The following is a 20,957-nucleotide window of genomic DNA, read 5'->3' on the forward strand; positions in this document are numbered from 1 at the left end:
AAGCATCAAGCCGGCGTCAGGGGGGGGATTGGTCTAGGAGATTGAGCCGAGGTACAGAACAGCGAAAATAAGGGTCAGGTTCTCATTCCAACAGTCAGCTATCTGATATCCAATGCTATTGAATCGAAATCTAAAAATAAATGCAAGTACCGGCTGTTCCATGTTTCCTCTAGGAACTAGAGGAGGTATGGGTGATAGAGGAAGCAAGAGTGGAGGAAGGGGCTTACTAAGTCGCGCAGAGCGGACCTCAGCCACAGCAGCCAATGAGACGCAAATTGCTCAACTTCGACACGCCGAAAGCTCACGACATACAGCGAGCAATCACAACCAACTCTCCTCCAAACCTCAGAAACGAAGTTCCCTTAAACATATCCATAAAGATGCTTATCAAGGAGTCCCACGTCGACGTGCCGACCAAGGCCGACGGAAAGGATGGTTCCATGAGTCCGTCCCGACGAAAATCCCACTTCTCAGATCGAGTCACAACAGCTAACACCGCATCAGGAATCTTCCTCTTCCACCCCTCGATTCCCGGCTACCCCAACGCGTGAGAGCCCTTGAATCCTCAGATTTGTGCCTCAGTGCATTTCAATTGACCCTTCAACCAGGAAGTTTCCCGGTGTCTGCCTCTTCTCCGAGATCTACCAAGGTCAGTTAGTTCCTATTCTACGGTCATGGCGGGGTTGAAGCCCCGCGCCTCCAACCCCACTCTGGCCCCGGCTACCCCGCCTCACCGAGATTCTCACCGAGTTCCCCGAGTCCTGACCGGGTATCCCGTTGCTCACTTTACGTCCTCTCATTCTATTTCCTCTTGGTGTTCACTTCAAGATCTGAGGCTAAAGTGCAATTATAGTGACCGGACCTGTTGCTCGCTTCGCCCGCCAAATTGCCGGTCACGGCTACATCGTCGCCGCGCCCTCGTCCTACCATGACTTCACCGGGCCGGAGGCCCTGGCATACGACGTCCCTGGCACGGACAAGGGCAACGACTGGAAGGTTGAAAAGGTGAAAGCGCTCTCACTCAATGCTATCATTTTTAGCTAAAGAAAATGTTGTTTTGTGTAACAGACCCTCGAGTCTTACGATGAAGACTCCCGCCGCACGGTAGACTACCTTTTGAGCCTCTCTACCTGCACCGGCCTCATCGGAAGCACTGGAATGTGCCTGGGCGGCCACCTCGCCGTCCGAGCCTCCGTACGTCTCCCCACCCTCTCAACCCCGTCCGACGTCGCCTTCTAGCCCCCGCAGCCTCCTGACCGAAACCACAGCTCGACCCCCGCATCACCGCCTGCGTCTCCTACTTCGCGACCGACATCCACAGCCGCACCCTCGGCCCCCACACGGCAAAGAACACCTCCCCGACGGCCCCCGAGAACAGCACCCACACTCTCGACCTCTTCCCCACCCTGGCCCACGCCGAGGTCGCCATGATCTTTGGCGCAAAGGACACCCACGTCCCGCCCGAGGGCCGCGACCTCGTCCGCGCCAAGCTGCGCGAGGCCGGCGTCACGACGTCCTTCTACGAGTTCGCCTGGGCCCAGCACGCCTTCATCCGCGACGAGCTCAGCAAGGGCCGGTACGACCCGGCCATCACAAAGGTCTGCTTCGAGATCCTGCTCGAGCTGTTTGGGCGCACCCTGAAGGTGGACTTGGGTCCCCAGGAGGGCGTTGGTGAGGTCGAGCACGTGTGCTAAGCGCGAGTAGGAGCGCAGGCACCTTTGGACCGGGCGGTTCACAAGTGCATACGAGCAGGCATTCATGTTGATATGAAGGAATAGTATTTAGCGGCGGACGACATGTCATCATACTCTATTCGTAATCTATCTGTCCCCCCCATGAGAGTCAAGGAAATTCATTAGGCACGGGGAGCCGGTCTCAGTGCCCACGTAAAGGAAAAAAGGCCAGCGTCAACCTAGACTTCACCGGCTGGTATTAATCTCTCCAATTTTTGTTTACATCTTATATCTCCATTGCACGGTTACTTTTGTGTGCTCTGCTGGTTGTTCTGTTGGCTGTTCTGCTGCTGAACATTGGAAACGCTGCGTCCTCTTGGACGCTGGCCTGATGGCGCGCTCTGGAGAGGATGGGGTGTGTCGAGGTGGCTACCAGCTGTCGCTGTAGGTGGCGAGATGGTGGGGGAAAGGGATTGCCCAGGCGGGTAGTTAGAATAACCCGTGGATTGAGCGCCGTAGTAGGGGGAGCTGTGCGTTCCCGTCACGCCCAACTCCGCTTCCTCGTCATAGACGCGGTTGCGAGAGGTGGTCTGCGTCAGGTACATGCCGGTGCCGTCGCCTTGGGGGGACAAGGGAATCGCTTCGCCAGGCTTGCGACGGCCGCCGCCACCCTTGGTGCTGGCTCGCTTCAACAGCTCACTGCGGACGCGGTCAATGTCGTTGGAGCGACGACGATCCTCGGAGCGGCGGTCTCGAGATCCGGACAGTGTCTGTTCGTCGGCCACCCGGTAACCCCATTCCTCCTGAGCTAATGGGTCTTGCAAGTTCAACTCTCGCAGAGCCTGCTTCTCAACGTTGGAGTCGACGCTGTTGTCAACTCCATCGGCCGCGGCCGAGGGCACCGCACGCTTGGCCTCCTTGTCCTTGGCAGCCTGATCACGGGCAGCAGCGGCAAACTGGTCAGAAACGGCAACAGAATAGGACGGGTTGCCGGGGGCGCCGAGAGCCTCAGAACCACCGCCAGGAGCGTAGATGGGAATCTTCTTCAGAGAAAGCGCCAGAGCACACATGAACTTGGAGCGGCGGGTTGCTCGCACGGCATCGTTGTGCCAGTTAGACTTGTGCTTGATTGCGACCTTAAGCTGGAGCTTGTCCAAGTCTCCGACACCGGCGACACCGATGGCGATATCCGGCATGAAGTCGCGGGAGTTGTCGGAATGTCGCACGAAGTTCTCCATTTCGACACGCAGCATCTCGAGGTCCTCGAAAGTAGTGTCGTAAGAGATGTTCAGGTCAATGACCTCCTTCATGGCCTTGCTGCGAGAGACGTTCTCAATCCAAAGATTGTTCAGTTGAATGTTGGGAACTTGTACCACTTGCATCTTGTCAATGCGGGTGAAGACGGTGTACAACAGAGAAATCTTGTCCACGATGAGTTGCTGCTTCTCAGAACCGACGATGTCAACTCTGTCGCCGACGTCATAAGGATGCTTGACGAAGAGGAAGATGCAGGAGCCAAGGAACTCCTGAGTGGTGACAGCAAAGACGAAAGACAGAGATAGGAGCGCAGTTCCGGCAGTAGCGACGGTCTGTTTTGGTCAGCGGGGTCAACATGAGAGTGTAGACACGAACTTACGGTCAAGAAGCTGGACTGGAACCAGGCAAGGAAAATGAAGACGACAATCAAGAGAACAACGAACATCAGGACCTTATCAAACACGCGGAGCGCCTGACCAATGTCCTTCATGCCTTCGGTAATAGCCTTGCGTTCCCTGCCGATCTCGACAACCTTGCGTGTCATCTCGTCCAAACTGATGTCGCCGTTTATGTCGTTGTCAATCATGCCGAAAGCCTCCTCGGCCTCGTCAGAGTAGGCGGGTCCCAATACTTCCTGGAAATCCTCGGGGTACAGCGAGTCCTTTCCTTCGACCACAAAGGACATCCAAATGCGACGAGCGAGGGCCTCTGAAGGCTTGGTCTTTTCGAGCGCCTCAACGACGATGGAGTGGGCCGAGTTGGGGTTGAAGACCTGCTTTCCAGTGATTTCAGAGGCGATATTGCCGAAAACGCCCGTGATTTTGTCGCCCATACGACCAATATCGCCAACCAGTCGGAGAGGGGTGGCGGAACCAGCTCCGCCCTTGCCGCCCTTCGCGGCCTTGGCTAAAATCAAATCGAGGCTATCGTTGATGATGTAGTCCTCGTCCTCAAACTCGGGGCAGTACATGGGGAACAGAGTACGCGAAGCATCATAAAGCAGTCCGAGCAGGCGAATCTCGCGCTTGGACTCCTTGATGCGGAGGGCAAATGACCGCTGGTGATAGGAGATACCGATAAGCTGGACGATGGCCTTCTCGCCGAGGTACACGGCCGACGACACAAATGTGGCGCCCAAGAGCCGCGTCATGGTGATAACCCAGGCAACGCTCGCATTATCCCTGAACAGGGCTTGGAAAGATTGCCATGATGCGAGGGCCCAGAAGAAGAGTGACAGAGCAATCTGCAAGTTCGAGAGAACGGTGGCGTACTTTCGCGTGCCGGAACTGACAACGCCGCAGAAGAACATGAAGGCGTGCGGCAGAACCCAGGCGACACACTTGCCAGCCCAAAGGGTGAGCCAGGCGAGCTCGATCCATAGGAAAATATCGAATAGAGGCTTGCCGTCCGTCTTTCCGATGTTCTTGTTGCCAGTAATAGGCAGCACAATGAGAGGTACGGCAAGGAGGATGCCGATTGGGATGATGTAAACCAGGTACCGTGTGACAACAGAGGCGCTGGTGATTTTGTTGTACAGTCTGCCCATGGCGTTGACCTTGACTTCATCAGAGCCACCGGTTCCATGTCGGCCCAGCTCCGCATGCTTCTTGCGGCGACCGCCCTTGCGGTGGAAGAGACCATGCTTCTCGTTTTGGCCGGAACCAGAGTCTTCGTAGTTGCTGGTGTTCATGGTGGGCTTTCGTGCGCCGGTCGAGGCGGCGCTCTTGACCTGGGTCAAGGGTATTTCGTCCGGCATGTCGCTGGCTTGGTTGTTGTTAATAGGCAAGAACCCCGAGTGCCGCGGCGAGAGGGGGCCTGGCATGCCGAAGTTGCGAACGGCTTTTGGGGCGCGTCGTATCTAAATTGGGGGATCAGGTGGAATGGCGGGCGCGTAATGGGCACAATGGTGAATACCGGACAGACCACTGGTCGTATCCGAACAATTGCAGTCTATTATGGCGTATGTGAGTGGATATCGAATCCGTCTCTGGAGTAGGAAACTAATGGAAGTGTCGTAGGACTCGAAAAAGGGAATATGGCGGATGAGAACCAAGAGAACGACAGCGTCTGGTTCTATAAGAGGTGGTCGTGTTGGACTCTGTTCGACAACCCGATTCCAAAGCGAAGGTAATTACAAGGAAAAGGGTATCGTTAGGTGATGAGAGGATGTGATAGGGGAGGGGGTAGGATATGGCGCGGGGGGGAGAAAGAAGAGAGGTCGAAACGAGCAGAGTTCAAGATGAAAAGAGCGTGAGGAGGGGAAGCATATCAGGGTTTAAGCGAAGGTGAGCGAGAGCAAGAGAATGACGGCAAGGTACAGATACGCGACAAGGTGCATAGGAAGGTGCGGTTAGCAGGTTGACGATCATTAAGATGCAAGACAGGACGAAAGGGGCCACCGCCGCTAGAGCGCGTTAGTGGGAGGGACGGAGGCTTGGAGCGTGCAGCTTGGCGGGGCCCCTGAACGGTTTTTTTTCTTTTTCTTCTTCATTCTTTTTTCCCCCTTGCCAGGACCCCTTCTAGCGTGTGGTCTGCTCTGGCCTGGCACTCTGGGTCCCTGCTCTGGTCATCCAGGGCCTCTAGGGTACGTACACGATGGTTGGTAGCAGCCAGATTAAGCAGAAAATGGGACACAAATGGCAGGCTTGCGCTGCAGGACCGCCTGCCAGCTTTGATGCAGGGGGCAAGCCACTGACAGACGAGTTTCAGAAGTCCCGGGTCGATTACTGGGATTGGCCGGTACCGACACTGGCGTCCCCGATTCTTGGTTGGAGGACGGTCTGTGGTCCCACCGATACGTACCAGAACATACCTTTTCCCAAGTGGGCCTTGTGATGCCGTGCTCGCCGATACTTCCTTGGAACCTGGGGGTTTATTTTATTTTATCTTTATTATGTTTTTCAGTTTGGAATGCCACTGGAAATGGTGAATATTTTGTTGGTGATATAGGGCCGACAGTGCCGTGCAGGGAAACCCGCCTGAGAAGGGCAAGGCAACGCGTGCATGCATAGTGCATCCAAGGCGCGAATATGGGCAGCAGCATAACATCACTTGACATATCCTTCAAGTGCCGTATATCAGACGTCGCACAGTCACCGAGGCTTGGCATTTCCTCATTGCCGCTCCATTGGCCGTGCCTAGGCGGTTTTGTCTGTACAGCAAGTATTGCACATACGAATAAAATGTACATGGTTTATAACTGCACATCATGTGCATCCCATGCTGCCATGCGTTGCATCCCTCGTTTAGTTTCTTGTTCCCTAACATCACCACTTATGCCGTTGGTCGATATCTATATTGGCTGTCCACATGGCCCAGTTACTGTTTTGGGGTGGGCTGAGCCATCCTGAAAGCCCCGGGGTTTCCCAGTTGTTCTCTGGGTCTTTTGGTGCTTCCCCTTGCCCGGAACAGCCACGGCGTCCCTGGTTGGGGTCGCAGTGTCTACGGGGACCCCAATTCAGTAACCAGCGAGCACAGGGAGCCCGCCCGGTCGCCTGGCTTAATGGCCCAATGGCAAGATCGCTTGGGGCCGCTCCACCTGGATGACGAGTCGCCTACTGGTAGCTTTCGATTCCGGTGAGATGGCGGACTACCACTCCACTGTTTGCCCACCTCTGTGGAGTGTTAGAAGCTTAACCTTTCCTATTCCCTTGTGTCCATCATCTCAACCTTTCGTACTATGTAACTTTTTCTTCCCAGATCTGGTCAACGCGACGATCCAGGAATAACATTCGGTCGCCACAAATATTGGCTCCACTTTCTCGGTGGAATACGAGCGTGGAGAGTGTTTTTTTTTTTCTCCTTCGGGGTCGAGGCACCCCCCCACTGTCCGTCCGGCACATGTTTGTGGTTGACAGTCGCTGGAGGCATCATCCATTCATTGCCTGATGATAGCACCCACTCGTTCAACTCATCGATCCAGCCCTTCGCCCATCATCCAACCTCTTGGAACCGATTCCCTCCCTCTCTCCCTCTCCATCTGGAGACGACACACACTCACCCCTCTTGGCAACGGCACCCTTCCTTGCCCTCCCCCAACCCTCCGATTCCCTCCTCCGACGGCCCAGCCCGTCCAGCAGGCTAGGTATCAATGCCGTCCATAGGCTGATACCACAACACCACCTCCTCGTGCCCGCCCACAAGCCGTCGTCGTTGCAGTCTTCTCTGTTTCGTTTCTGCCGCTTCACATGTCGTTAGCACCAAGCCACCCGCCCACACGATACATCATCGTCCGCCACCTCGAGTTTTCCGTCTCCTCCCAGCTTTCCTCCACCCCATCCCCACCCCCTGCGTCCCAGCGGAGCCCTACAAGGACAAGACAGAGACAAACTGTTACAGGAGCTGGCTACACCGCGCGTTCGACTCGGGTCGGGTCTGGACCTGTCCATGGCCCCCTGTAGCTTCGGCAGGCTTCTCATGACACTAAAGAACGAAGCTGTAATAATTTCATTTCGCCTTTGTTTCCAACATTTCAGCTCCAGGGTTTTCTCGCAGTATTAACAACTTGGCCACACGTCGACGGGATGTGACCCCCCTGCCCTGTCACTCGGCGTGTTTTGCGACTAGCCCCCTTTCCGCGGCTCACGGCAGCCCTGCAGCCGGCGTCCTCAACGGCGCCAGTCTAGTCCGACGTTGGCTTCATTACGGTCCGCGCCAGTGGCGACCAATGACACAGCAAGTTTCCTCACATCTTCCCAGGAACGGCTGCCAATTCCGATGGGATCGCCAGAGACATATCTTAGACCCTCGAAAAACGCGGGTACCTGAACGAACGAGGGAAGAATGAAATCCCTAAGCGCTAGAGGTTTGCCATTGTAGCATTGTTGCCCTCCAAACGTCCTCAGGCAATGCCTCCGAATGAGGTACTATATTCCGCACGATATGACTTTTACGCATTCTTTCTTTTTGGCCATTCGCATTGAGCACTCCACGCAATTGTGTAGTTTGCCCTTTCCTGCAGCACCACCAGCGTGTCTCGTCTCACATGTTCAACGATTCGCTGTCGGAGGATGGATCGGATCTGCAGACCGTGTGCGAAGATCATTGACAATGGATCGCCTCAGTCTGGATTATTGGGTTTGACGCTAGCCTCCAACACGAGGCGCGACACCTCGATTCGGGCACGGTTCACGAGAAGCCTCTCGGCCTCCCCAACCAAGGACCCTTTAGCTGCCGTTGCGCCTCGTGCCAAGGGCTAAAACTCTTTTCCCACGCGTTTGTCTTCCGCACTCGGTATTGTTCGCGGCCTGCATACGTCAATTGACGCGGCCTCCTTCCATCCCTGCTGCATGGGAGGGGAGGGGGGCTCCATTTAGAAGAGCCGCCGTCTCGCGCCGGGCTGAGTTGATCACTGAGACTTTTCGTCGTCCCTGAACCAGATTCGCCCAGAGACATTCTCTTACCCCTCCCTCTTTGTCTCTCCAAAGCGGGTCAAGTGGTAGCGGCTGGCGGCTTGGGTGAGCTGTTTTTGAAGAATGTGATTCTCATGATTCGTGAAATTGGAGGGGTTAACTGATAAACAAGTCATTCTTCACGAAGGAGAGGGGCAAAGTGGCATCATCGGGACGTGTCAGTGGTGATGTTTATCGATTACGGATTGTGGGTTGCCATCAAACAACCCCCCCTCCACCACCTCCCTTCACGGTCCACCAAATACCTCGGCCTCTTCTATTACGTAGTTACGTTGGTGCATACAGCCGCACAGCCCTTCAGCCTCATCGGCATCAGAGCGTCCCCATATCGGCCTTCTTTAGTGTTTACGGACCATGGCCGCCTCATCATTTACGAGCCGGTGACGTCTACTCCGGTTGCGGAACTACTCTGCTTATCCCTCTGCTCGACCTGCGCCTTCTCGTATGTCTCACTAGTATGGTCCTCGTGGGGGATGTCAAACTTGTACAGCGGCTCCAGGGTGGCGTCCCGCCGGAACAGCACCCAACGCTTGAACCAGTACGGCAACGCCTTGGTGAGCTGGTACCGCATGAAGACCTTGGTCGGGACCGCGAAGACGTAGTCTAGCTCCTCGAGGGTCCGCTGCTTGGTCTCGGGGAGCCAGAAGAAGATCATGACGAGGGCCACTACGTTCAGGCCGGCGTAGAAGCAGAAGGAGCCGATGACGCCCAGGTCCGCCAGCATGATGGGGAAGGAGATGGAGAGCACCGCCGCCCAGAAGAGGCAGGTCGCCACGGCCCATGACATGCCGACTTCGCGGTGGGACAGAGGGAAGACCTCGGCCGAGTAGGTGAAGGGCACGGGTCCCTCGCCGGGGGAGTAGAAAGCTGGGAGGAGACTGTCAGAATGGAGTGGGGGCCGCTTGCCGAGTGGCAGGACTTACCGGCAAAGAGGTAGACGAAGAGCGCCACGAGTCCCAAGTGGGCGCCCCCGGAACCGGGGATGAGCGTGCAGAGGCCGGCGGCCAGCAACGTCCACGCCATCTGGGGGAAGGTGAACAACAGGAGCGACCGGCGCCCGAACGTGTCAATGGTCCAGATGGCCGGCCAGGCGAAGACGAAGTTGACCACGCCGAAGCCGAACGAGGCGAGGAGGGCGTTGAACTCGGACGTGCCGGCCTCCTTGAAGATGGTGCTCGAGTAGAATGCGATGATGTTGATTCCTGTCGCTAGTCAGTAAACGGGTTTTCTGCCTCTTTGGAGGATTCTGGTCCAAACTTACCGCACATCTGTTGGGCAATCATGACAGTGAATGAAGCCAGTGTGGCGCTGTGTCATATCTTGTCAGCCCCAACGTTCACCTCACAAAATGTCTCACTGCGGGTTCACTCACCGTCTGATACGTGGGATGGTAAAGAGCTCGGCGAAGCGCTTGGCATAGTTGGACCGTCCGATGATCTCCGCCTCGACCTGCAGCTGGGCATGGATGTAGTAGATATCGCGCGCGGCCTGGATGGGGTTGTTGCGCAGCCGCAGAAGGGACTTCATGGCGTCTGGGTACCGGTTCTTCTTGATGTACCAGCGAGGGGACTCCGGGCAGATGTATATGAGCAGGACGAGCGGGATGGCGGGGATGAAGGCCGAGCCGAGCTGGAGGCGCCAGGCGATGGCGCCAGTCTTCGCGACAGCTAAATTAGCCGCCGTGCCTGCCAAAATGCCAAAAGCTGTCCACATTTCTTGAATATGCAGTTAGTTATATGTGAATACTCTGAAGAGGACGGGGAAAAGTGCCGGAGGGCGGCACGGGAGAGGGTCTGATACTTACGCCATGTCATGACGAGGGCCCCACGGATGGGCGCGGGCGAGTTCTCGGCGGCGAAGATGGGTACCGTGCTAGCTTTTGCGCCCATACCGATACCGAGGAGCAGACGGCAGGCCAGCAGCTGAGGCCATGACTGAGCGAATGCGCTTCCGAGGACGGGCCAGAGGCAGAAGTTTGCGGCGAAGAAGATGGCTCCTCGTCGGCCAAAGAAGTTGTTCAGGGGATCCGAGAGCCAGCAGCCGATGAAGGCGCTACCAATATACGGTGCCGAGTTCACGAGGCCAACCTGTTTCTCCGTCAGCATCGTTATACGGTATCATGGTTATAAGCCAACAGGTTACATACAAGCAGCGTGTCATGGTGTGAGGTGCCTCCGATGCCAAACACCGTTGGGAACGAGAGATTCGCGCCGTTGCTGCCCGTCTGATCCCACCCCTGGACGGCGGCACCGATGGAGCAGGTGATGATCGTGACATACAGGATCTTGGGGATGCGCCACTTGTGCAGTACTTCGTCGCGAAGGACCTGAATCTCGGTGGAGTCGAGAGCCTCAGGGCCGTCGATATCCTCATAGCCATCGGGGTCCTGGGCGACGAGGGCGCCCTTTTTCAGGATCGGGATGTACTCGACGAGGCTCTTTTCTTGGGCAAAGGCTTCTACGTCGCGAAGGAGTTCGGCTCGGTGGATGCCGTGGAGTGGGTTCTTGATTCTGGGGGTATGTTAGCGCAGATTCGAGACTATCACGGGGGGAGGGGACGAACTTGGCGTCGATGTTGGCGTTTAAGTCGACGGTTGCGTGTGATCCGTGGCGGGCCTTTTCTATATTGGATGCCGATAAGTCGCCCGAGCTGAGTCTGTCAGTAGGAGAACAATCGCAGAGGAAGAAAGGTGTATACTAACGGCGCGACTCCGCTGAGGTGCTTGTCATCCGCCATGGTGACAGCCGTATGAGTAAGGTCAACAACTCCGATATCTCGGCGATGGTCAATTGAGTTGGTATGAGATGGCTGACGCCTTAACCCTTGGTCTCTGACTTGTCAAGACACTGCGAGCTCTGTCTACCGGTATCGCTCGTGAGACGTGTAAGTAAGTACCGAGTGAACAGACCGAGGCTCGGATGAGATGAGCATTGGATGGGCACTCGGGAGTATTTGTAGGTCGCCCACACAGACATTCATCCCAAGTCGCGTGGTAGAGCCGGCGCAACCACCTTCCCCCGCAGAGACAGGAACGGCAGCCACAAGTTCCCTCTCATCAACGGCGTCTGGCATCCACTCTGGGGCGGCTTGGGGACACCATGGGGAAAGTCCAAACATTTGCAAGTGGGTTCGCCGGGGTTGTGACAGGGAGATGGCCATCAACCTTCAAGTGGAGGAGGCTATTCGAGTGCGGAGAAGGTAAGTCCCCCTCGCACGCGGAGCTATTCAACCTGGCGGCTCTCTTTCGTCTGACCAAGTTGCAGGGCCCATCACGGAGATCCTAGACTACCATTGGACTTACAGCGAGGAGATGCAACAGTACTCCGCTGAGGCGCATCTAGGTTGACAGGCTCATTCGAGAGTTGGGCTACGGACGAAAGCCCGGTCCATTGTGCGTTCTCTAGTTTAGAGAGATCGGCAAAGAGATGATGCCGGGGGTAGGCTATTGCAGCGCTGGGCACCAACCTTCCTGCCCGCCGGGTCGGTCATGACCAGCTGTTTAGCTAAACGGTCTGGCGGTTGCGATGGTTCTTGTTGGTCTTTTTTAGTCTCTTCTTGGGTGCCATTTTCTCCAAACCGACCTCCCCCGGCAAAGCACGTCCCGACTCTCACACAGACAACATGCGAAGCGTGGTCGTCCGTGTCGCAAAGTTGCAGAAGTTGGCACGGATCCCCCAGCCATAAGGTTGGACGTAATCAAAAACGGGGCCCAGTCAGACAAGTACCGTTAGAAGTACATTTCCCTGGCAGAACCAGCCAACTGCGGTGCGGCGCAACAGGTCACTGTCCCTGGCAGCACATGCAAGCCAGCGTAACGGCAGCGGTACGGGAATGGCGTCGTCAGTTGAGAAGTTACCACCAGATGCCGATCCCACCATGCTTACGGATTAGTGTCGCCCTTTTGATGGTGTGCTAACCGGGAATCACAGATAGCATCGTTTGTCGCTAGAGGTGTCGCCACACTAATAGCAGGTCGCTATTTACCTCGGGAAATTTGCGAAGCCAAGACAGAACAAGAGACTTCCAAGACCACACCAAAATGACGGTTGTTTGGTGCCGGCACTGGCACCGTCGTCTGCGTTGGTTCAGAGTAGGCCTCGATTTCGGACGCACTTTCGTAGCACCAAGGTTGCGGGGGAATCTGGCGGCGAAAACAGGAGCCAAAGGCAGGCAGGGAAATAGAAATCCTGACCAGGGTCAATCTTTTCTCCTCATTTCAACTCACGCACAACGACGTCAGCAGTCGCAGGCGGTATGCTTTCCATTGGTCTTTTTGGCGGACCATGGATTGTTCAACTCCACTTAAAGCCAACGGAAGTTGCTAGGCAGGCATTATGCGATGGTATAGAGAACATGGTCGGGAAATTCGGCATTGGCTCGCGCAGCAGAATGCAGGATTGCAGGTTCATTTCGGAACGTTAGATTCCTGTCGAGAATGTGCGCCTTCAGGACTTACCTGATTCAGCTTTTATGTTTGACGGGCTTCAGGTTATCAATCGCCAAAATGATACGAGGTGTCGTCGGCCAGAGTCGCAGCCAAGACATGCCTCTGAAGAGCCGCCCACAATGCCCAGGATTGCCGAGAAAATGCCTAGACCTCCTAAAAAGCTTGTGTGGTCAGGTCATCGGGACCGACGATCACTTCACGTCTGGTTGGAGAATGCAGCTACCGGGGGGGGCGTTTGCCTCCCGTCGGTCCCCGTCTGGTTCTCGAGACTATTGGCTAACGACACCATTATAGCCGTCACCTCGGAATATGACCTCGTGACCAAGGTCGTGTCGAGGATGGTTACGCACTTGTAGCTTCTTGGCCAATTCCCCCCGGTCGATAGATGAAGCCTGAGTCGTGCCGTCTTGGACGAAATAGAACCGTAGTGGTTCTAATTCTGTGCAGTTGGCCAATGATGTTTTTCAGTATCAACTCCACTTCATGGATATGGAGTCCCCGTGGGGCGGATGCTGTTGGCTGCACTTCCAACTCCAACAGGTCGTGGGGAGGTGGTGGCCTACCTACTACTTTTACTTTTCCCCTCACTAGGCTCCCCGCGGTGGCTCCGCCGACCGGCGGAGATGATGCGCAACCATCAGCAAAGCTGTCAAACAGAGTTGCATCTGACATCGAGTTGGCGCTTTTAATGGCTGGTGCAAAAGGGAAAAAATACATAAAATAAAATGAGTCATAGCCAACCAAATGACAGAACGAGTACTGGCCAGCTCCATTCTAGCTACCAACCTCTCTCATCTCCTCTTATCCCTTCAATGACACCTTCACATTCTCTACTATTATGATGCTATTCAGGGTATTTTAGTAGAATCAGAAAATGACCATAAGGATAACAGCAGGTACAGAAACGGCAATAGCAACAGAAGTAGAGTTACCGACAGACGTCTTGGGATAGTGGCGAAGCCGAGTGTTATGATATTCTTACTGTATCAGAACAGAATATTGAGAAGGGTATCGACCGCCGCCTGCTCGCTACAACCAATGATCCTGTCCTTGCTCAAAACCAGCTAACAAAAACAGTGCCCAAGGTCTTTAAATGCAAGAACCTAATAGTTGTGCTTCAGAACCTTCTTCAATACCGCTATTTCCTTCTCATATTTTACAATCTTCATTTGACTTCCTTCGAGCTTGTCGAGCAGATATGATATACGAGCCCCAGTCTGGGAAGGCTGCTTCGGTAGGCTGCCCAACAACGCCAGCTCGCTCTCGGCCTTCTCAATGGTCTTGGTTTCAACCTTGGTCAGTTCCTTTAGTAAAGCAAGGTCCAACTTGGCTCGGAGGACACGGTCATTGAGGAGCATGCTAAATGCAGCTTGGTACATTGGCTTGCCAGGGTGGATTGTCTGCGGGCGACCATTGTATGTCTCGACGGTTATGAGCTCGGCGTTGGTGAGACCCTCGAGAGCAGACTCGCCGTTAGCAGCACCGGGCGTGGTAGAGGATGCGAATGTATCGGAAAGAAGGACCTCGTTGTACCGGAGGGCGTCATGGGAGGCAAGTGCCTTGATTAGATACCAGGCCTGCTCAGTAGACCATTTCTTACTTTCAATTGCATCCTTGCCGCCCAAGAGATACATTTTGACGATTTCTGTGGCACTCTGGTTGATGATATCCTCGATGGCACGCTGAGGGCTTTGTCCGCCCTTTAGTCGTCGGGCAAGATATTCAAGATCCGTGAGACGGCCCCCAAGAATGCTGATAGCTGAGTCGAGTTCCGAAAGATCGGGTTTCTGTTGATGTTCAACCTTGTCCTCGGCCTTTTCACTTGCTTCCTTGGAGTGCTCTCGGACCTTGTCCAGCTCATCCTCTTCCAAACGGCTAATGATGAACTTCTTAGCGACGTCAAGGGAAAGATCGCCTAAAGCAGCCTGACGGAAAACGCGGTCGGGCATGGCTTTTGAAAGAGACTTTGAATAAGCCGTGTCATCCGTCAAGAAGATGACATGCGCAACGTTGTTCTGGACCATGGTCGCAGCCCATTCGGCAACTTTGTCATAAACGATGCTTGTGCCCTCATTCTTGTGGAGAAAGTTGTCAATGACAATGACGGCCCGCTTGTCTGGGCGAGCCTCCAGATAAGCGTCGTCTGAAAGATCGCCGTCCTTGCCATCCTTATCGCGCCCGGCTAGGGAGACCTCTTTGAGGGCCTCGGCAGTCGTATGAAGAATCTTGACAACCTGCGACTCCAGAGTCTCGGAGAATCCAGCTTTAACTCCTGTGGTACTCTGCACTGCCAGGTCTATCATGCTGCTCATGTTGTTCAAAAAGGCAAAAATAGGCTTGTACCCCACTGCATTAGCTAAATGCTTGATCGTGCCACTCTCGCCCCTCGCCTCGATGATCGGTTTGCAGTCAATAACTAGGACATTCTTTCGCCCTTTTAGTGATTGATCTAAAACAAGCTCCTTCTTCCCGGAGCCTCGGGGCCCTTGGACGACAATGAAGGTATCGGAGCTTTCAAGAAGCCATGTCTGAATCTGCTCAATCAGGTCTCGTCGATGCTGCCAAACTGCATTGAAGCCAGCCTTATCGGCCTTCTTATGCCCGAATGAAGAGATAATGTCGGAAGTCTGGCTCTTGATCCATCTGTAGAACTTGTTGTTCGTCAAGCGGAAAGAGTGTTGTATATGGGCCTTGACGAAGAATTCGCGAATTGGGTCGAATATGGCAACGGTGATAGCGGCGAGAAGGGCGGCAACCACGGGGATGACCACTCTGGGGTGGCTGGTGAGCCAGTTCCAGATGTTGTGGGGTTTGACCCTTTGCTCGTACGACAGCCGAAGCCTTGTACCGTTTTTGCCTCCGCCAAGCGCTTCATCGACGAGGAAGCCGTGTAGACAGTTCCTCGCCATTATGGCATCGCGTACGAGGGCGAAGTCAATGTAGGCAAATTTCGGTAGGATCTTGGAGTCGGATGGTTGGGAGGTAATTTCGGCAATTTTGCCATACCTGCGGAATACACTGTACAGAGTCTCCTGAGACAGCTCAACAGCTTCACCGCCAGCATCCTTTCCTGTAAACTCGACCCTGACGCGGCTTTTCGGGAACCTGTATAAGTCTTCTAGCCAAGGCACTCCTTTTACGAGACCTGCTTTGACCCCGCGAAAGGGGTTGAACCAGGGTCGCAGGGGATTTTTTTCCAATGCTTGCGCGAGGGTGCCTATTGAGGTAAGAATCGGATTAGACGATTTCTTTTGCAGTATGGTAGCAAAATCATGATTGCGCTTACTCTCAATCTCCTTCGGGACAACGTCCGAGCCGTGGCTAAACTTGACGAACGCCCCTCCATCCTTAAGTCGTGGAAGAATCTCCGTAACCTTGATTGGTAGGTCGTTCGGAATTGCTCGTTTGACTAGGTTGATCGGATCCGAGCCTAGGCCCCCGCTGGAGCTGTCGAAGCGTTTGAGCAGGTCGGCCAGGTCTCGGTCTGACTGCCATGATCGTCGGAGTAGGTAGGTGAGCTTCAGAGGAAAGAGATCTGCCCATTCCCATCAGCTTCTTCCCTCCTTGTTGAAGTCTTTGACTGCAAAACACGAAAGAGTATTCAAAATAAGGAGGAGACAGGGAGACAAAAAGGAGCACATCACGTGTGCAGTGACGACCAAACACAATTAATTAAGATGGCAGGAGGCCAAAGATAGAGGCCAACCCTGCCGAAAAGGCAAGTAGGGCGGTGAAGAACTTACTACTAAAGAAGAGTATCGATTCGCTCTCGGATTTTGCGATGTGGCCAGACTTCTCGTCGCCGGTCAATGTACTCTCCCAAGCTTTTGTCGCGGCGCGCACAATAGCTCCCTCACGCTGGAGCTGACCAATTGGCCGAGTCGGGATCCATGTTTTCCTCAGCCTGGCTGCAGGCCTCATGCTGGAGCGAAACATGGCTCTGCTGGATGATGTTAAACCGTAGCAGTTGACAGGATCACATGTTTCCCAAAAAAGGCGACGTTGATGTTTGGTTTGGGAACGAACGGTGTGGTGCAGACAGCAGGAGGAAGGGAAGGTAATGTAGCCGACTGACCACCTTCCCTACCTCAGCTGCTTAGCTCCGGTGCCTCACGAACCGCAGGTTCGCGATGAATGATGTCACGCCCTGGTCCCGCTGCCAAGGCTCACTGGGTGGCCCCATAACCTTATGTTCGACCTTGGGTTTGGGCGATGCGGATTTAATCTTGTCCGGGCCGACCAAGCCCCACTATGGCACGCCGCAGCACCGCAGAAATAATGCCACCACTCATTGGTTGGGCGCGGCGTCTCGGGAGGTCATCGATGGGATTGATTGCCTGCTTCCCCTCTTTCTCAAGCGCTTGCTGAATTGATCAAGACGCAATTACATCCTTTTTCTTCTTACAATATAACTACTTTTTTTCATTCTCATATTCAAATCGTTTCGTCAAAATGGGTTGGCTCTGGGCTTCGCCGTCTCCCCCCAAAACTCCTACTCCCGGACAAGCTCCCCAAGCTCCCGCGCCGACCCCGCCAGTATCAACCAAGTCAACTGACTCCGAGGTCGACGACGAGATTGCGAAGTTCATCGCCCTCTTCCAGAACGATTCCAGCAACAAGCCAGAGGAACCAGCACCACAGCCGGCGCAAACAGCCACAGCCGCCCCGAAGTCATCTCCATCCTCATCATGGTTTTCTCTCAAATCCTCCCCCGACTCTCCCTCCCAAACCAGTAACCGCGTGATCACGCCACCCTCCGATAACCCCGTAGCCGAATCCAACCTACCAACTGAGATGTCTTGCCGCGCAGCCTTCGACATGGCCTTCCACTGCCAGTCCGTTGGCGGCCAGTGGAATCATATCTACCGATACGGCACGATGCGCTCGTGTAGCGAGCACTGGGAGGACTTTTGGTTTTGCATGAGGATCAAAAGTTACTCGGGCAAGATGAAGGAGGATGTGATCAGAGATCACTACCGCAACAAGGAATATGAGAAGTACGGAGATGGGAAGCCGAGCAGTGAGGATGTCTGGCAATCGAGGACAACCAAGGTCCCACCCGGCACAACCTTTACAGAGAAGTTTGACGAACCCACACTTGACGACGAGGAGTGGCAGAGAATGGAGATTGAAAGGCGACGACAAATCAGATCGGGACTGGGTATTGAGACAGCAACTGCATGATTGTTTAATAGCAAAATGACTTGAACAACTGAACGACACTCTCTCCTTCTACTAATGTTTATATAAGGCGTATTAACCAACCATCTGACAACTGTATAGTGTTTAAGTCCAAACTTCAATTATTTCATGACAATGCATATCAATCAATCACATTCAAGGGACTCGAGATTATTTTTTACTGTTTGTATTAAGACTTCCTAAACCTTGGAGTCTTACTAGAGTACATCTGACCCATGCATAAACCGTGCTTTTCCCATCGTGATTTCATAAATGCAAAGAAAGCAAAAGTCTAGTCGCGAAACCCCGTGACAACCTCTGTGTTGTCACACCCGAGACTCTGACTCTAAGAAAAGAACTCATCAAGGGTATCAATTTAGTCGACCTCCTCGACGGTAGGGCCGTCGTCGTGGGCGCCAGGGGGGCCACCAGCACCGGGAGCACCGGGGAAGCCACCGGGGGCGCCACCGGCACCAGGGGGACCGCCAGCACTGCCGTAGAACTTCATCATGATGGGGTTGGCAATGCCCTCGAGCTCCTTCTGGCGCTCCTCGTACTCCTCGCTGGTAGCCTGCTGGTTCTCGTCGAGCCAAGTAACAACCTGGTCAATCTCAGTCTTGAGCTTCTCCTTGTCCTCAGCGTCAAGCTTCTCGTCGACCTTGGCGTCGCCGAGGGTGTTGCGCAGAGAGTAGGCGTAAGACTCAAGGCCGTTCTTGGCAGAGACGCGGCGGGCCTCGGCCTCATCCTCGTCCTTGTACTTCTCGGCCTCAGCAAGCATGCGCTCGATCTCCTCCTTGGACAGGCGGCCCTTGTCGTTGGTGATGACGATCTTGTTGGACTTGCCAGTGCCCTTCTCGACGGCGGAGACGTTCATGATTCCGTTGGCATCAAGATCGAAGGTAACCTCAATCTGGGGAACACCGCGGGGAGCGGGGGGGATACCAGTAAGCTCGAACTTGCCGAGGAGGTTGTTGTCCTTGGTGCGCTGACGCTCACCCTCGTAGACCTGGATAAGGACACCAGGCTGGTTGTCGGAGAAGGTGGAGAAGACCTCGGACTTCTTGGTGGGGATGGTAGTGTTGCGGGGGATGAGCTTGGTCATCATGCCACCAGCGGTCTCAATACCGAGAGAGAGGGGCGCAACATCGAGAAGGAGGATCTCGTTGGTGCTCTTGGAAGAGGTGTCACCGGACAGGATGGCAGCCTGGACGGCAGCACCGTAGGCAACAGCCTCATCGGGGTTGATGGACTTGTTGGGCTCCTTGCCGTTGAAGTAGTCGGAGATGAGCTTCTGGATGCGGGGGATACGGGTGGAACCACCGACCAGGACGATCTCGTGAACCTGGGACTTGTCGATCTTGGCGTCGGTGAGGACACGGTCGACGGGCTGAATGGTGGAGCGGAACAGGTCCTGGCAGAGCTCCTCGAAACGAGCACGAGTGATGGAGGTGTAGAAGTCGATACCCTCGAACAGGGAGTCGATCTCGATGGAGGTCTGGGCGGAAGAGGACAGGGTGCGCTTGGCACGCTCGCAAGCGGTGCGGAGACGACGCAGGGCACGAGCGTTGGTGGACAGGTCCTTCTTGTGCTTGCGCTTGAACTCGGTAACGAAGTGGTTGACGAGACGGTTGTCGAAGTCCTCACCACCCAAGTGAGTGTCACCGGCAGTGGACTTGACCTCGAAGATACCCTCCTCAATGGTAAGGAGGGAGACATCGAAGGTACCACCACCAAGGTCGAAAATCAGGACGTTGCGCTCGCCCTCGGCCTTCTTGTCCAAGCCGTAGGCAATGGCGGCAGCGGTGGGCTCGTTGATGATACGGAGGACGTTGAGACCGGCAATGAGACCGGCGTCCTTGGTAGCCTGACGCTGGGAGTCGTTGAAGTAGGCGGGGACAGTGACAACTGGGAAATGTTAGCGTCATGTGTTGTGTAATGGAATAGGAGCGATTAAAACTAACCTGCGTTGTTGACCTGGCCACCCAGGAAAGACTCGGCGGTCTCGCGCATCTTGACGAGGACCATGGCGGAAATCTCCTCGGGGGTGAAGGTCTTGGTCTCGCCCTTGAACTCAACCTCGATGTGGGGCTTGCTGTTCTTGTCGATGACCTTGAAGGGGAAGTGCTTCATATCGGCCTGGACCTCAGAGTCGCTGAACTTGCGGCCAATGAGGCGCTTGGCGTCGAAGACGGTGTTGTGGGGGTTCATCGCGACCTGGTTCTTGGCCGCATCTCCGATCAGACGCTCGGTGTCGCTGTAGGATGCATGTTAGCGTTGTCAACTCATAGAGGGGGCTCGACAGGGGATTGCTTACGTGAAACCAACAAATGAGGGTGTGGTGCGGTTACCCTGGTCGTTGGCAATGATCTCGATCTTGTCGTTGGAGTAGTAGGCCACACATCTGCAAATGGTTAGTTAACATATCCTCGGATAATTGTTTGGGAGCGGGCGTTGCTTACGAGTAGGTGGTACCCAGATCGATACCGACGGCCTTTCCGGAAGCCATGATGTCTGATGTGGTGATGTTTGTGTGTGGTGTTGTGGGTATAATTGGTATGCGCGTTTACCAGTTTTCCGGTAAAGTTTGTAGCAGCGTTCAAGATTCCGTTGCAAAAATGATGCGCTGGACAATTCTTGATGTGTTTTGGGTATTATGTAGAAGAGGAAGTTTTTCGTGAAGAGTGAGGAACGAAAGGTATGAATGGTTGGTGTTTGACTTGACTTAAAAGGCTGTAGGCAGGAGCGACTCAGGGCCCCGCAAAAATTCGAAAGAGTTCTTTCCTCTTCCACCCGCCCTCCAATGGTGGGGTAAAACAGGCGTCGCGGCCCAGCTGGAGACTCTTCCACAAGGCGCTGGAAGTCGCCTGAAATTTTCTACGGGCTGCATGCAAGGATCAAATCTGCACTAGGGCATTCTCAGCCTCTCCAGGAGGCAAAGTTCCGGTTTTTTTTGTTAATTCGAGAGCCTTCCCAACTGTACACACGGCG

General features: G+C 54.6%; 6 protein-coding genes across 6 annotated transcripts; 2 read left to right on the forward strand and 4 right to left on the reverse strand.

Moving 5' to 3' along the window:
- Window positions 1–380: 380 nt before the first annotated feature.
- On the forward strand, window positions 381–1,694 carry EsH8_II_000102 (carboxymethylenebutenolidase; the record flags this gene model as incomplete). Its single annotated transcript, XM_083263400.1, has 6 exons — window positions 381–444; window positions 505–547; window positions 609–649; window positions 854–1,005; window positions 1,069–1,194; window positions 1,269–1,694. 6 exons carry the CDS (start codon window positions 381–383, stop codon window positions 1,692–1,694), a joined length of 852 nt encoding a protein of 283 aa, XP_083120722.1.
- Window positions 1,695–1,978: 284 nt separating this feature from the next.
- EsH8_II_000103 (Mechanosensitive ion channel-domain-containing protein) lies at window positions 1,979–4,752 on the reverse strand (the record flags this gene model as incomplete). The annotated part of the gene is made up of 2 exons (XM_083263401.1): window positions 1,979–3,262; window positions 3,310–4,752. The coding sequence occupies 2 exons, from the start codon at window positions 4,750–4,752 to the stop codon at window positions 1,979–1,981; spliced, it is 2,727 nt and encodes a 908-aa protein (XP_083120723.1).
- Window positions 4,753–8,711: 3,959 nt separating this feature from the next.
- EsH8_II_000104 (uncharacterized protein) lies at window positions 8,712–11,272 on the reverse strand (the record flags this gene model as incomplete). Its single annotated transcript, XM_083263402.1, has 7 exons — window positions 8,712–9,208; window positions 9,265–9,543; window positions 9,603–9,649; window positions 9,714–10,026; window positions 10,146–10,428; window positions 10,488–10,851; window positions 11,250–11,272. The coding sequence occupies 7 exons, from the start codon at window positions 11,270–11,272 to the stop codon at window positions 8,712–8,714; spliced, it is 1,806 nt and encodes a 601-aa protein (XP_083120724.1).
- Window positions 11,273–13,891: 2,619 nt separating this feature from the next.
- On the reverse strand, window positions 13,892–16,709 carry EsH8_II_000105 (RNA12 protein-domain-containing protein; the record flags this gene model as incomplete). Its single annotated transcript, XM_083263403.1, has 3 exons — window positions 13,892–16,005; window positions 16,075–16,323; window positions 16,532–16,709. 3 exons carry the CDS (start codon window positions 16,707–16,709, stop codon window positions 13,892–13,894), a joined length of 2,541 nt encoding a protein of 846 aa, XP_083120725.1.
- Window positions 16,710–17,240: 531 nt separating this feature from the next.
- On the forward strand, window positions 17,241–17,972 carry EsH8_II_000106 (EMI1 family protein; the record flags this gene model as incomplete). The annotated part of the gene is made up of 1 exon (XM_083263404.1): window positions 17,241–17,972. The coding sequence occupies one exon, from the start codon at window positions 17,241–17,243 to the stop codon at window positions 17,970–17,972; it is 732 nt and encodes a 243-aa protein (XP_083120726.1).
- A 373-nt stretch (window positions 17,973–18,345) lies between these two features.
- EsH8_II_000107 (heat shock protein 70 family) lies at window positions 18,346–20,475 on the reverse strand (the record flags this gene model as incomplete). Its single annotated transcript, XM_083263405.1, has 4 exons — window positions 18,346–19,874; window positions 19,931–20,223; window positions 20,284–20,370; window positions 20,429–20,475. The coding sequence occupies 4 exons, from the start codon at window positions 20,473–20,475 to the stop codon at window positions 18,346–18,348; spliced, it is 1,956 nt and encodes a 651-aa protein (XP_083120727.1).
- Between the last annotated feature and the right edge of the window lie 482 nt (window positions 20,476–20,957).

Source organism: Colletotrichum jinshuiense, chromosome 2 (genome assembly GCF_051148585.1).
Source record: "Colletotrichum jinshuiense chromosome 2, complete sequence".
In the NCBI taxonomy this organism is placed as follows: domain Eukaryota; kingdom Fungi; phylum Ascomycota; class Sordariomycetes; order Glomerellales; family Glomerellaceae; genus Colletotrichum; species Colletotrichum jinshuiense.